The sequence below is a fragment of the Cetorhinus maximus genome, chromosome 15, assembly GCF_964194155.1.
Source record: "Cetorhinus maximus chromosome 15, sCetMax3.hap1.1, whole genome shotgun sequence".
Lineage (NCBI taxonomy): Eukaryota > Metazoa > Chordata > Chondrichthyes > Lamniformes > Cetorhinidae > Cetorhinus > Cetorhinus maximus.
In genome coordinates this window covers 49644813-49659240 of record NC_135893.1, presented here as the reverse complement: position 1 = coordinate 49659240, position 14428 = coordinate 49644813, and the positions used below count along the sequence as shown (strand labels likewise).

The window sequence follows — 14428 nt, the reverse complement described above, 5'->3', positions numbered from 1 at the left end:
GGGGTCGAGGGCACTTACATTTTAGTAGGAAGAAGGTGCAAGTCTAGGCGGGATCGAGGAACAAGGGGATCTTGGAGTACAAATGCACCAATCACTAAAAGTTGCACCACAGGTTAGTAAGGCCAGAAAGGAAGATAACCAAGCACCACACTTTATTTCTAAATTTCAATTTCTAGGATTGAAAAGAAGGGAAGTTATGCTAAACCTGTAACAAATCTTGGTGTACGTCATGAATTTCTGGTCGCCATTCATAAAATGGATATAGAGGCACTGCAGAGGGTGCAGGGAAGAGTTACAAAGTTTTACCAAGTATCTGTGGGTATACATATCAGGAAAGGATTTGCAGCCTGAGTCTCTTTTCTCTTGAAAACAGAAGGCTGAGGGGTGACCTAAAAGAGGTCTTTAAAATTCTGAAAGGTTTTGATAGAGTGCATACAGAGAGAATGTTTCCCCTTATGGGGAAGAGCAGAGCTAGAGGTCATCAATATAAAATAGTAACCAAGAAATCCAATCAGGAATTCAGAAGAAACTTCTTTACCCAAAGAGTGGCAAGAATGTGGAACTCACTACCACAGGGAGTGGTTGAAGTGAATAATATAGATGTGGTTAAGGGAAAACCAGACAAGCATATGAGGGAGAAGGAAATAGAGGGTCAGATGAGGAAAGATGAGAGAAGATTCAAGAGGAGCATAAATACCAGCATGGACTGCTTAGGCCGTATGGCCTCTATATCCTATGTAACCCCACAGGACCACATTGTTTTCCAGCACAGTTTCAGCAATGAACTGGGGTCTGGCTCATGAGGGGGATGATGGTGAAAGGAGATTTAGAAGTGGAGAATCCACTCAAAGGCACTTATACTTCTCACCGATTGATCCCCAACATCCTGCCTCATCTCCCGACAGTCGAGTCTGCCCCTGCACAAGTACAGGTGGTGCAGTTTTTGGCGGAGTCTCGCTGGCTGAAAAGAATCCAGAGGACAATGGCCAAGAGCATCAGAGCAGCCTGTATCGATATCTTTACTGAAATCACGTGGTTATACCATGTAGCAGTGGGAGGAAAAGGGGGAGAAATTCTTTCTCGTTGCACAAGGGAATACACACAGTTGTATGAGATAATGTGTTGTGAAACTTCTGTTCTTTAGTTGGATCACAAATGTTTGTATTTTACAATACCTTTCCATCTTGTTCATTCTTGGGTGCTATGTGGAAAGGAGACTTCTAATTTGCTGGATGATGAATGAGATGGCATGAATTAGTGGGGACTATTGGGTGGATACGCAAAGGGTGGTTGTTTGTTTGGAGGGCTGCTTTGTGTCAGTGGCATTGGTGAGGAGAGGAGTGAGTGGCAATGAGTGGCTGGTGAACATGCTCCTCACATCATTCCACTGGTGCAACCTAAGTGAAGAGCAGCCCTGGTATACTGGGCAGCAATGTGAACGGCTGGTACTGCAACATCCTCATCACCTTTTGCCTTGTCTTCTTCATATTCCCCCTACTTGGAATCAGACGATGTGTGCTGTGCGCCTAGTTCCTCCTGCAGGTCCAAACCTCACTGTTGTGAAGAACACAACAAAGCTCAACCATTCTGGAGTCCCTGTCTGCTGTGGCTGTCTTATGATCTGTCCAAACATCTGAAGCACATTTCAGCATGCTGGTGGCCTGTTCAATCACATATCTGATGGATACAATGCTTATCTCAATGTTGTTCAACTTCATTGGTTGGGATTCTCACAGATGTCATCAGCAAAGTTTGAAGGGGCACCTCTTGACTCCTAGCAGCCACCCCTTAAGTCTACATCCAGCTCCAAATGATCAGGGCGTGTGAACTGCCACAGGATAAAGCATCATAGCAGCTCCCTGGGATTCTTGTGCACGTCCTGCAGAAAGATCTTTTTATGGTTACACACCAGTTTCACATTTATGTAGTGGAAGCCCTTGCAGTTGATGAACACTCCTTGGTGATCTGGGGTGTGCCAGTAGCCATGTGTGTGCAATCAATGACACCCTGCACCTCTGGGAAGCCAGCCAGAGACACACATCTGAGGACCTGCTCACTCTCACCGACTTCATCGCAGGCAAAGTTAAGATCATTGCCAGCCCATCAGTCACCTGATTTACGCATTGTGGGCCACCGACTGGGAGGTGCTGGTTAAGTCTCCAGCAGAGCCCTAGAAGAATTCAGGCAGTGCTGACTTTGACAGGCACTGGCTGCACGTAGCCAACCAGGTCCAGCCGCAGCAGGCCTTCTTCTAGGAGGCTGCAAATGTCAGGCATCACATGACTCAAGACCCTAAGCCTCCTGAAGCTGTTCCAACATGTCAAGGAAACTCAGCTTCTGTCAGTACACCCTGTGTCATGGGTAATGCCTCCTGAAAGCTCCTCCCCTCTGCTGCCTGCTGCAGGTCTGTCAACAGCAGGCTGCTCCTGTTACTGCTGATGCTGCTGGTTACATTGGTCCTGCCTGAGGTCCAGTCCAAGGTGGCGAAGGCAGCACCCATCCAATTGGCTCAGATTTTGCAGTCAATGGCAGTGATGGCACTCGCCCTGACCTTGAAGAAAGCATTCAGCAAAGATCAAGTGATCTCTGTCATGTGGATTTTTCCCAACATTAGTTCAAATTTTTCACTGTCGAGGGATCTCCAGGCATCCAGCAACATTGATGTCACCAATCAGGCTAAGCAGCCAATCACATTGACGTATTCTCATAGACAGCAAACCAAGAAATAAAATGCACTGAATATTTTTCACATTTACTTAAATTTTACAGAGTGCAAAGTAAATGATTGAGGCATCCACGTGATATTAATGTAGAAACAAACCTTTTCAAAATATTTTAAAATACTTTTAACAAGATGGAGAAATTTGATACTCTACAAACATAAAATTAGTTGTTCAGAGCGAGAAAAGTTTTTCTGAGCAGTAATTCTGAATTTACACCTCATCTAACGAAGTGTAACTTCAAGAATTTCTATAGTGTGACTAATAATGTGAAAGGGCAAGTTCTTGAAAGATCAGTGATTTCTAATTGACTGCAGTCTGGGTTGATTTTCAGGTTTAACTGTGCATGTGTGGGCTTCGTAAGTTACCGTCACTTTCAGAGGAGTAATGATGGGGAATGCTAACAGTTTTACCGTCATTATCACTGCTAAATCCAAAATGTGATTCTGAAAACTTCCCAGAAAACCTATTGGAACAACCTCTTTCCCATAAGCAGGTAAGGGAGCAGCTGTAAGTACTGAGTATTGGCTGCAGTATTTCCATGAGTTTGAGTCAGCCCCTCAGTGGCCCTTGGGGTCTCAGATTGCTTTCAATGGTGAGTTTCAGAGAGCAGGAAACTCCCAGATACGACATTAAATTTAAAACTGCGTTGAAATCTCGCTCCAATTGTGCACTTAGCACATGATAATAGATAATTTGACTGCGAGGGGGTTATGCACAACCAGACTAGTTTGCTCGAGTTCAATGCGGAAGCCAAGCGGGTTGGAGGCAGCTTCCTGTTTGCTGACATTTTTGTCAGTTTTAACCTCCTACCCGCAACCAAACCCAGTTTGAAATCCACACACCCCACCCCCTGCCATGGTTCTGACATCCACAATTTAAAGGCTCAAAAATTCCTGAAACACTTCAGCAAAACTAGTGTCGGAGCAGGGTTCTGATGAAGTCATACGGACTCGAAACGTTAACTGTGTTCCTCTCCGTAGATGCTGTCAGACCTGCTGAGTTTTTCCAGCTATTTTTGTTTTTGTTTCAGATTTCCAGTATCCACAGTATTTTGCTTTTATCTTAGTGTCAGAGCAGGGTTGCGTCATCTATTTCAGCAGAAGATTTGGACACTGATCCTGGGCAAGATCAGTGCAAATACTGCATGAGTGCACTCCAGGAAATCCCGACCACAGTTTTCAAGTGAACTTTTATTTTTACAGCCTGTTTTGCACTAGCCTCAGCTCAAATAACTGCCTGGCAAGCAAAGAGCCAAAACAGAGCCAAGCGAAGGCTTGGGTCAACTATACTCTTTGCAATTCAAACTGAGACAAAAGAAACGACAATAAGTTGGTTTTTTTTTACAATTAGATAAAGCTGCCCAATCAGCAGGATTTAAAAGACAAAGATTGCCTGTGTTTGCAGGGGATTTACATCTCTGCACAGTCACCAGCTGTTAATGATGAGCTCCAGCCCCTTGAAGTCATCAGTTACTGGTTCTAACATCGGGATGGGCTGCAAGTCCCTAATCGCTTACTGAATGCTTTAGGATGCTACAGCTTTCCTTCGCCCCATCTGGATCTACTTTTAAATATCCGTTCAAATGCAATTGTCAGAGGAAAAAGAATTTCACAATAATTTTATTTATTTTGCCATGGACCGAGAATGGATGAGCCTGGCTTCAGGCAGTCAACAGGAAATAAAGTGACTGCAGAAAATCTGATAAAACAAATATTAAACGTACGAGGGGCATTCTTCCTGCCCCTGAGCTGTTGAGGAGGTATTAGAGTGGAGGACATTAGAGATGCCTTTGATTATACTGGCATTGTCAGTGTCCATCTTCCTGTCGAGGCTCAGTACCATGAAGCTGCTGCAGAACAGGCAGAGGAAATACAGAGGCGCAGCCTGGGCCTTTAAGGCAGCAGCAATCTTAAAGGGTCAGGGACAGTGGAAGCTTCAGGCGTAATTTAAAAGTTATAGTATATGGGGGCAGAATTCTTTTTACTTATCTTAGCTTCTGAGCAGGAGTGATCAATTTTGAAACCTAATTATGCTCGAAAGACACTTTTTCTGTCAGTAGTCATTATCGATAGCTAAAGGTGAGTTTCTGCTGCTGTGTCATAACTGAGATGGTAGTAACACAAGCAGGTGTCCCACCAGTCTGCCTTAGAGGAAGCTGATTAGAAGTCGGCATTGTGTCATTAAGCCGTAGGTAGAGGGGTGGAGGAGGATGGTATGGGAGTGGGAATCGAAATAGAGTGCTGGTTTGAGTGCGAGGGGCTTTGCATTTTATTAACACATATTACTTGGAAAAGAAGAATCTATATGGGCTGGAGGAGCAAAGGGATCTGGGAGCACAAATCCAGAAATCATTAAAAGAAGCAACATAGGTTAATAAAGCCATTTTAATAAAAAGCCAATCAAGCATTAGAGGAATTAGAAGTACAGAGGTCAGGTTAAACCTGTATAAATCTTTAGAGATATAGAAGAAATTATGTGTGTCAGGCTCTCTCAGGTTCATTTGGGTATAGTTTACATTGCTGCCCCCTATTCAGGTATAGACAGGCTATTCAGGTGTAGAAACATAGGAGGATTAGGATGCAGTACGGTCAGGAGCAGAATGAAAATAAAGGACGACTGACTGGTTTTCCTTCTGTGTTGCACCCGTTTATCTGGATGCTATTGGTATCAAGTCAGACGAATACCTCCCCTTTGGATGCGGCAAATCACTGCATCTATCAAAAGTATCAGCTTCCTAACTTGCTCAGATTGTTTCTTCAACATTTCTGAAAATACAGACATGTTGTTGAAGCTTTTCATCTTGCACTCATCAGAGTAAATGCAAGAATGCCAAACTTCAAATGATCGTTATATATGGACCCTGTTCTTTGCAAACAAAAGGAATATGCTCAAGCTTTGAGCCTTTTTTGAATTACCGGGAGCTTGGAGAGCCTATAATTTATCCATGGCAACACCTTCACCAATCAGAGTCGACTTGCCGACCAATCAGCACCCTTTCCCCCCCACCCCGCCCCGTAGTATAAGTTTTTGAGCGCATTTGAAATATGGCATTCTTGTATTTATCCTGATGAATGCAGGGGGATGAACTTCGGCAATGTCTTTCTTTTCAGCAAGATTCAAGTTCCATACTACCAAGCGTCTGACATTCTCTTCATTAAACCTTCAGCAGAAGTGTGACAGAAATCTTATTACCAGATGCAAACTGAATATCCCATAAAGATATGTCAGCAAAGCAGGAGAAGCTCCAAGAAAATTCAGCCCCGTTCACCATGTTCTCAATTTACTCTTTCAACTTTGGTTATTTGTGAATTTAGTGCTTATTAAGATTGGGTTGTTAGTCGCGGGAGATTTTGGGCAGCCACTGCCAAAGCCAAGGTTTGATAGTACAGAACAATGAAACACAGAGAACATCTCCCTCTAATCTTCCCTCAATTGTGCCTATGCCCCAATCACCATTTTCTTCATGTTCCACAGACCACCTTTTACAAGCAGATAAAACTACACCTGTGGGAATACATGTTCCAATACTTGATATGCTAGAATAGAAACTCAAGCAGCCTGAATTGCTCCATGCTAGCCAATTCTCTCAATTCCAAATTCTACAATGAAACACTGGATGGTCACCATCAGCGCAATATAATAAAAAATGACTGATCATTAACAAATTGAATTTGATGATACAATATAGAAACGATGTGATGCAGGGAAAAAAGTGACACATGTTTCTGGTTAACTATACGATTAAGTCCTTCAGTGAGACAAGCGACTCTGTTCCTCTGCCAGAATCCTGTTATGATAGTTGGCAGTGATCAAGATTAGTTCTTATTATTTCCAGAGACACAGCTGCAAACTTGTTGCTGAAGAGTCATGGGTTCTTTTCTCGTTTCTTCAAGGTGGTGGCAGTGACTGGGGAACCTGGATTCTAATTCACAGCATTGCAATGTTTTTGTGGGGGGTCGGTTGCCTGGGAGGGTGGTTGAGGCGGGTTGCCTCGCATCCTTTAAAAAGTACCTGGATGAGAACTTGGCACGTCATAACATTCAAGGCTATGGGCCAAGTGCTGGTAAATGGGATTAGGTAGGTAGGTCAGGTGTATCTCATGTGTCGGTGCAGACATGATGGGCCGAAGGGCCTCTTCTGCACTGTGAGATTCTGTGATTCTGTCTCTCACCAGTATTAGTCCATCTGCCATTTAGAAGAACAAGCTATTTTTGAATAGCAGTGAGTCACTCTTACTCGTAAGTGTGCACAGGACCAACTTACATTCTTCTTCACTACAAGTTCTCGCTTCCCTTCGATCATGAGATCCAATAATTTCCTCCTTTCGACTTGGATTTGTTGTGTAAAGTCTTGAGCTGTAACCACAACAAATGGATAGGTACATGAGCTGCAGTAGATTTTGGCACTGTCAAAACTTTTTACTGACCTTCACACGTTATATTACATACAGCGTGTCAGTAAACAAATATGGTCTCTTTTGGTGCTCGATTTAAAATCAGGTTAGAGTGTATTGCTGTTCAAAGCATATAATTAGCTCAAAAACCTATATTAAGCCTTGTCGGAATATGCTAAGCAAAAATATATTAATTTTAGAAAAGGAACTAAAGATATATCGTGTACATTTAAAATGGGTAGAGAGAAAATACAAATTTATTAGTTTCATTATTGATATACATGTTTAGGTTAAAAACAAAAAATAAAAAATACCTGGAAAAACTCAGCAGTTCTGGCAGCATCGGCGGAGAAGAGTACAGTTGACGTTTCGAGTCCTCATGACCCTTCAACAGATCCGTTCTGTTGAAGGGTCATGAGGACTCGAAACGTCAACTGTACTCTTCTCCGCCGATGCTGCCAGGCCTGCTGGGGTTTTCCAGGTATTTTTTATTTTTTGTTTTGGATTTCCAGCATCCGCAGTTTTTTGTTTTTATTTTTGCTTTTATATATGTTTAGGTTACTTGGGCTTTGGAATGTTCACTTCTCAGCATTACGATTATGAGTTCAAGTTCCTGGCACTTCACCACCAATCTGAATTTTTCTTGATAATGGAACTTTTTCACCTGGAACATAATGTGTATAATTTCAAAATGAGGAACATCTACTTCCTTCCTTGGGCTAATTGTCACTAGCAGTGAATTACCACGCAGGCACACAGACTATACTCTGCTTGCTGTTCGGTGATCAATATCAACACTTGGGCATTTTTATTTTACTAAAAATAATCTGGCGACGCCACACAGGACGATTCAGCCACAATCACCATTCCACTTCCAGATTTTATGGCCAGGAGTTTTAGGATGGCGGGTTTCCCTTCCTGCCATCCGAAGAGTTGGCAGGGAACACATCCCTGCAGATACTGCCCACCCTGCAGCCATTTAATGCTCCAACAAGCATTAATTAGCTGGAGATGGGACTTCCAAGGGAAACCCGCCATCCTAAAACTCCTGGCCATAAAATCTGGAAGTGGAATGGTGATTGTGGCTGAATCGTCCTGTGTGGCGTCGCCAGATTATTTTTAGTAAAATAAAAATGCCCAAGTGTTGATATTGATCACCGAACAGCAAGCAGAGTATAGTCTGTGTGCCTGCGTGGTAATTCACTGCTAGTGACAATTAGCCCAAGGAAGGAAGTAGATGTTCCTCATCACTCGGGAGGAAGTTCCACCTCAGGGTTGCCGGCCAATCAGATTGACCAGCAGCTCTCTAGTCCCTGCAGTGAACAGGAGTGGGGCTACAAGCAGTCCCCAGAGCCTAAGTCCCAGGGGTCCAGGACCAAATAATTATTGAGGGTCTCAGGGCGGGGAGGGGAGGCAAGGCCTAGTGAAGTGGGCAGAGGGGGGATGCTAATGGAGATGCCCCCCCCCCCCCCCCCCCCACCCCCTTCCTGCCCAAGGCCTGAACAGCATTAATTTTTGGGCTTCCCCCAGCCGCCGAACCCTTCCCACCAGCCTGAAAATTGAAAGTTTTCAATAATTGACCACTTAAGGGCTTCAACTGAAGAAAGGGTGGGTGGGCCAGCATAGGCCTCACCCGTCCAAGTGGAAAATTGCAGAGATATTGGGGTGGACAGCAGCCCGGTGGGAAGGCCGACCAAGGCATTTTACAGTCACCACCCCCCACCCCCACCCACCACCCCCCCCGCCCCCAGCCCCGCTGCCTACAAACCCATCAATCGAGTGAATGTAAAATTCTGCCCAAAGATGTTCAGATACCATGACAGTTCTGAAGTCAATGCCAACACCTATATTAAGAACTTTAAAACAGAAGCAAATTGCCAATGGTTAGCGGAGTACTTTATATTAAGTAAATGGATTGAGTACATTTTGCAGTGGTTTCAGAGTCAAACCATCTTTATGTTATCACCTGATATCTATGATCTCCATAGTCTCCTGTGGTGTGTTGAGGAAAATTTTCAAGTCTTGCCCTTTCTTTAACTGGATTCCACCATCGAGGCTCGTCAATGTCCTCATTCCTGCCACCCATTCCAGACCAGCTTTACCAATTGTCCCATCAACCCCCATGTGGATAGACACATGAATGTGAGCACTAAAAGCAGAAGAGTATGAATAACTTGTTAAGACTCTTCTCCACTGTTCACATGTCAACAAGAAACATATCAACATTGCATCAGTTTTTTGAACGAAAGAATTTTTTGTATTAAACTAATATTCTCTAAAGGGAATTTCTTGATTTAGGGGATGCTAAAAAAATGGGTACTTGGATGTAAATTACTTACCTATTCATTTACGCTGTTAGTACTTTTAACTGATTTCTTAATTTTTAAAGAAAATTGTAACTTAGAGTCTCCTCCTTGAAGCCTAGAAGACACCCATTACAAGCAGACACACCCTTCAATATCAATGAGAGGGACCCATGGAGCTTGCCTTTGATTTAAGTCTGGTTCCAATTGATAGACCAGTTTCACTGAAGGCAGTGTACATGTTGAATGGACATAGAACGATTTATAGTGTAGTAGGGCCTCCAGCAGCAGGTGGTTACGGTGAGGGAGAGCACCACGCAGGGGAATGGGTTGGCCCCTGTGGACCTCTCCCTGCAGGGAGCAGTGTCTTTGAAAAGCTGAGGGCCAGAGTCAGATGCTGTGAGGCGAGGGAGAAAGCAGACATGACTTGTGAGTGGCAGGGTGACACGAGCCTAGGGAAGCTTAAAGCCCCTGAGGGTGGCTGAACAACCAGAAAGATCCATAGAAAAGTTACGGTGCAGAAAGAGGCCATTCAGCCCATCATGTCTACGCCGGCCAAAAAGAGAAAAAAGAAACTAACTGCTCATTTTAATCCCACTTTCCCCCAAACAGGGGAATTTGGACCGAGTCAGACTGACTGGCAGCACCGAGACTGAGAAGCCACATGGAGAGAGAGGGGACAGGACTGCAGCCAGGAGCTGAGCAGCTGGACAAGCCTGAACATGGCTGGTGAGTGCTGTGCTGAGGAGCCGAGGCCCTGATTTGACAGAGATTTGGAGCACTGGCGGTGAATATTCTCTGTAAATAGTTGTTTCTTGGAGTTACGCTTTCACATGACAGTTTGTACAGTTTAATAAAGGAATCTTGTTTTTTAACCTTTGTGCAATCCATGTGCTTAAATCTCACATTACATTAGAATGGTTACAGTAGAGAAGGAGGCCATTCAACCTATTGTGTCCATGCTGGCTCTCTGTAAGAGCAATTCAGCTCATCCCACATCCCTCTTCCTTTCCCCATAGCCCTGTAAACGTTTTCCTTTTCAGATAATTATCCAATTCCCTTCTGAAAACCATGATTGAATCTGCCTCCACCACATTCCCAGACAGTGCATTCCAGATCCTAACCACTCGCTGCATAAACATGTTTTTCCTCATGTTGTCTTTCGTTCTTTTGCCATTCACCTTAAATTGGTGACCTTTGGATCTCGATCCTTCCACCGATAGGAACAGTTTCTCTGTCTACTCTGTCCAGACCCATCATGAGGTCGGAAACCTCCATTAAATTGCCTCTCAACCATCTGTTCTCTAAGGCTTCTCCAGTCTACCCACATAACTGAAGTCCCACACCCCTAGAACCATTATCGAAAATCTTTACAGCATCCTTCATAAAGTGTGGTGCTAAAATTGAGCACAGTTGAGGATGAACCAGTATTTTGTACTCTATGCCTCTAGTTATAAAGCTCAGGATGCAATATGCTTTTTTAATCACTTTCTCAATCTACCCTCCCACCATCAACCATTGCCTCTCCATGAATCCAAATGTATCACTACACACTTCTCCGCATTAAATTTCATCTGTCACATGTCCTCTTGAAGCCTATTACTTTTCTTAAAAATTAAAAAGAAGTTTCTCAATTACTGATGATGGTGGCATAGTGGTAATGTCACTGGACTAGTAATCCAGATACCCAGACCAATGGGTTCAAATTCCACCATGGCAGCCGGTGTAATTCAAATTCAATCAATTAAATCTGGAATTGAAAACTTGTCTCAGTAACGGTGACCATGAAACTATCATCGATTGTCGTAAAAACCCATCTGCTTCACTAATGTCCTTTAGGGAAGGAAATCTGCTGTCTTTGCCTGGTCTGGCCTACATGTGACTCCATACCCACAGCAATATGCTTGACTCCTAACTGCCCTCTGAAATGGCTGAGCAAACCACTCAATTCAGGGCAATGAGGGATGGGCAACAAATATTGCCCTTGCCATCGAGGCCCACATCACATGAAAGAATGAAAAAAAAAACTAGTTTCTGTGGAACGTAAATTTATCTTAGAAGTGGTCATTTTGAATGTGTATAAAGCAGCTACTTTACATTGACAGAAGCAACTGTTATCAACTATTTTCAGGATGCATAATTCAATTTTACACCAGATACATCCACATTGTGCGCATGTTAACGATACCCAGACAATCACAAAGTAAAAGTGAAAATGGACTTTTTGTCAACCTTACATAGGGCTGGATTTTATGGATTTTGGCGGGGTGAGGGAGAAAGATTGGAAAAAGGGTGCAGTCGGCTGTCACCTGACCCCGCTGCTTCAGCTTGGCGAATCAAGCATCGAACGGCCAATTAGCGGCTGTCCGACAGGAAGCTGGCCAATTAGCGGTGCGAAGGGAGGCTCAGCGTCCAGTCAGGAGTCTAGACTGAGACCTTATGCACGTGAGGGGTTATACCGTGAACAGGAAGTCAGTCTAGACCCCTGCCCTCTCAATCTCTATTTCTTATGGCAGGCTCAAAACAATGAATGAGTGAAGTCAAAAAAACATCCAAAACACTGCCACCTTCAACAGCAGAATCTGCTGCCAAATGCAGCCATGGTCACCTTGGCAGGCCTTTTCTTCTGCCCTTGTGCCGCCTCCTCATACCTAACGTAAAGCACTCCCAAACCTTTTCCCTTCCGACATCCGAAAAATGGAGCCGGCGACAAAATATTGTATACAATTGTTCTTAAATGAGCTGGATAGCTTGTTAATTGGTTATTTCAAAATGGAGGGCGGGTTTCCAATTTCAGCACCCGCTCACCTTCTGTCATATCGAAGGTGTCATAGTGTGATGACGTCATATTGCCAACCCTACCTCATCACGCTGTATTTTACATGTGCAGGGGGTACAGACTGCCTGATTTGCTGCTGTAAAATCCAGCCCATAACTTAGCAACATTTATTTTCATGCAAATTTTGAGATGTGAATCAATTTTGTTTTATTGCACTGCACTGTTAAACAAAACCAATATAAATTTCACTGCAATTGTTATTGGTAAGTATTTTTGTATTCATACCTTGGCTTGATGAAACCAGTGATGATAAAGTCTGTCCTCTGCTTAAGGTCGACATTCCCTTTAATTTTAATGTTTGTGGCAGCTGATGCATTTACAGCAAGCCTAATAGGCAGGCCTGAAATGGATGAAAGTGTCAACTCCTCTGTAGCTAGACTTGTCCTTCTGTTATACTGTACTTCCTGACCCTAAAGAGAAACAATGAGATGATCAGAGTCACTACACAGGACTGTTCAGGGAATTTCAGCTACCGTAACTTCCAGGCAAACACCCTAAACACCCTGGACTGAATTTTTGCTCCCGATCAGGGCATTTCTTGGCCCCACAAACTGATCTGGGAAAAAGAGGCCCGGATTTTCATTCCGGATTTGGGTGGGATTGGGGGGGGTGGGCTGGATTAGAAATCGGGCCTGGCACCCCTGGAACGAGTGTGGAGGGGGGCTGGGAGGAAGGCCTACCTCTGTGCACCTGACACTTTAATGGCCTTATTGAAAAAAATGAATGTAACAAAAAAAAAAGCCCTCCAGCCCTCACACTACCACCCGCCCCTCACTTCCCATCCATGCCAAGTGTTAGAAACAATGCATGATTTTTAAGTTGAATATATATATTTGTGTGTTAATTAAGGTAAAAAGGGTTCAAGTTTCATTTAGGTTTTGTTCGTGAACCTTTGGTGCCAGGGATGGACTCCTGACTGAAAGGTCAGGTCTTTTGGGTTTGTTTCTATATATACATTTTTAATGAAGTTTTACAACCCCTGAAAGTAAAGAGATGGGTTAAAAGTTTGGAGATTGTGCGGAGGAAACAACAAAGTAGAAAAAACTTCACTGTTGCCTAGCGGCAAAGGTCCCGGGACACAGACAGAGAAAAGTCAGAAGAGAGTTCAGTGCATGTCAGAGAGTGAAGATAGGGATTTTCAGCACTCTGACAAGAAAACATTACAAAGCTATTGGGGCAGTAGTTGATTGAATAGGCAGTTATAGACCTCAGCAATGTGACCAGTTTAGCAGAGGTGCTGCTGGAAGTCTGAATTTAGAGTGCGGTGTTTGAATGTCTCAGGGAGAGATACGAGTTGGGTGGAAAGCGTTGAGTGAATGCTCTGAAATTCACCGGAAGAAAACCATTTGCAGCTGTGCCAGTCCAAAGTGAGAAGCCTGTGTGTGTCAAGCTAGTGGTAACTCTTCACTTGTTTGTGTGCCTGTAAAGATATTGCTGAGGTAAAGGGATAGTGGGAATTTGATGTGTCTTCTTGTGTTTGTATTGAGATCTTTCCAACATTTTTGTCTGGTGTAATATAGTTCATTTTCCTTGTTTAATAAATATTCTATTCTTTGAAAGAGTTTGTCAGCAGACTCCTGTGAATTTGTTCAGTAGCTTTCCTCCACGATTTCTAAAAAAAAAATCAAGCCAGGTTTCACCAGGGATCTGACTTGTCCAGTAGTAACATCAGTTGGGGTTGTAACACAAGGCATGCCCCTCTACCCATCCCCTAAGGCCCTCATATCCCCATGCCAACCCATGCCCCCCACTCATCCACATGGCCCTTTATAGTGTCCATGCAAACTTAGTGCCAACTCATGCCATCCCACGTCCTGACTCTCAATTATTTGCCATTAACCCCTCCATGCCAACTCATTTAGTATCTATCATTGGAAAACCTCAGAAGTCATGCTGACTTAAAATAAAGTTGTATGTCTATTGATGATGTCACTATTTTTAAAAAAACATTCATCAATTAAAAAAACATTCAATACATAGAAATTCCTTCGATTAATCTCTTATGGAAACAAACGAAGAGATTCTATAACTACCTGAAGCTATCAAACTGCTCACTTAACAGACACCCCACTGTAATTATGTTAGGTTGTAAAATCAGTCATGCAGCACAAATCCCATAATGATAACGCTCAAGCTTATGTCAATAGACAGTGAAATATCAAAAGCTGAT

At 43.4% G+C, this 14428-nt stretch overlaps 1 protein-coding gene across 1 annotated transcript in view; it reads right to left on the bottom strand.

Moving 5' to 3' along the window:
• Positions 1-14428, bottom strand: part of LOC144691151 (uncharacterized) — a 369111-nt gene that overhangs the window by 222034 nt on the left and 132649 nt on the right. Inside the window, exons 18-20 of the mRNA XM_078559217.1 lie at positions 12484-12668; positions 9083-9265; positions 6987-7078 (exon numbers count right to left, since the gene is read on the bottom strand). Coding sequence (XP_078415343.1) covers positions 6987-7078; positions 9083-9265; positions 12484-12668 — 460 coding nt within the window. The remainder of the gene's footprint in view (positions 1-6986; positions 7079-9082; positions 9266-12483; positions 12669-14428) is intronic.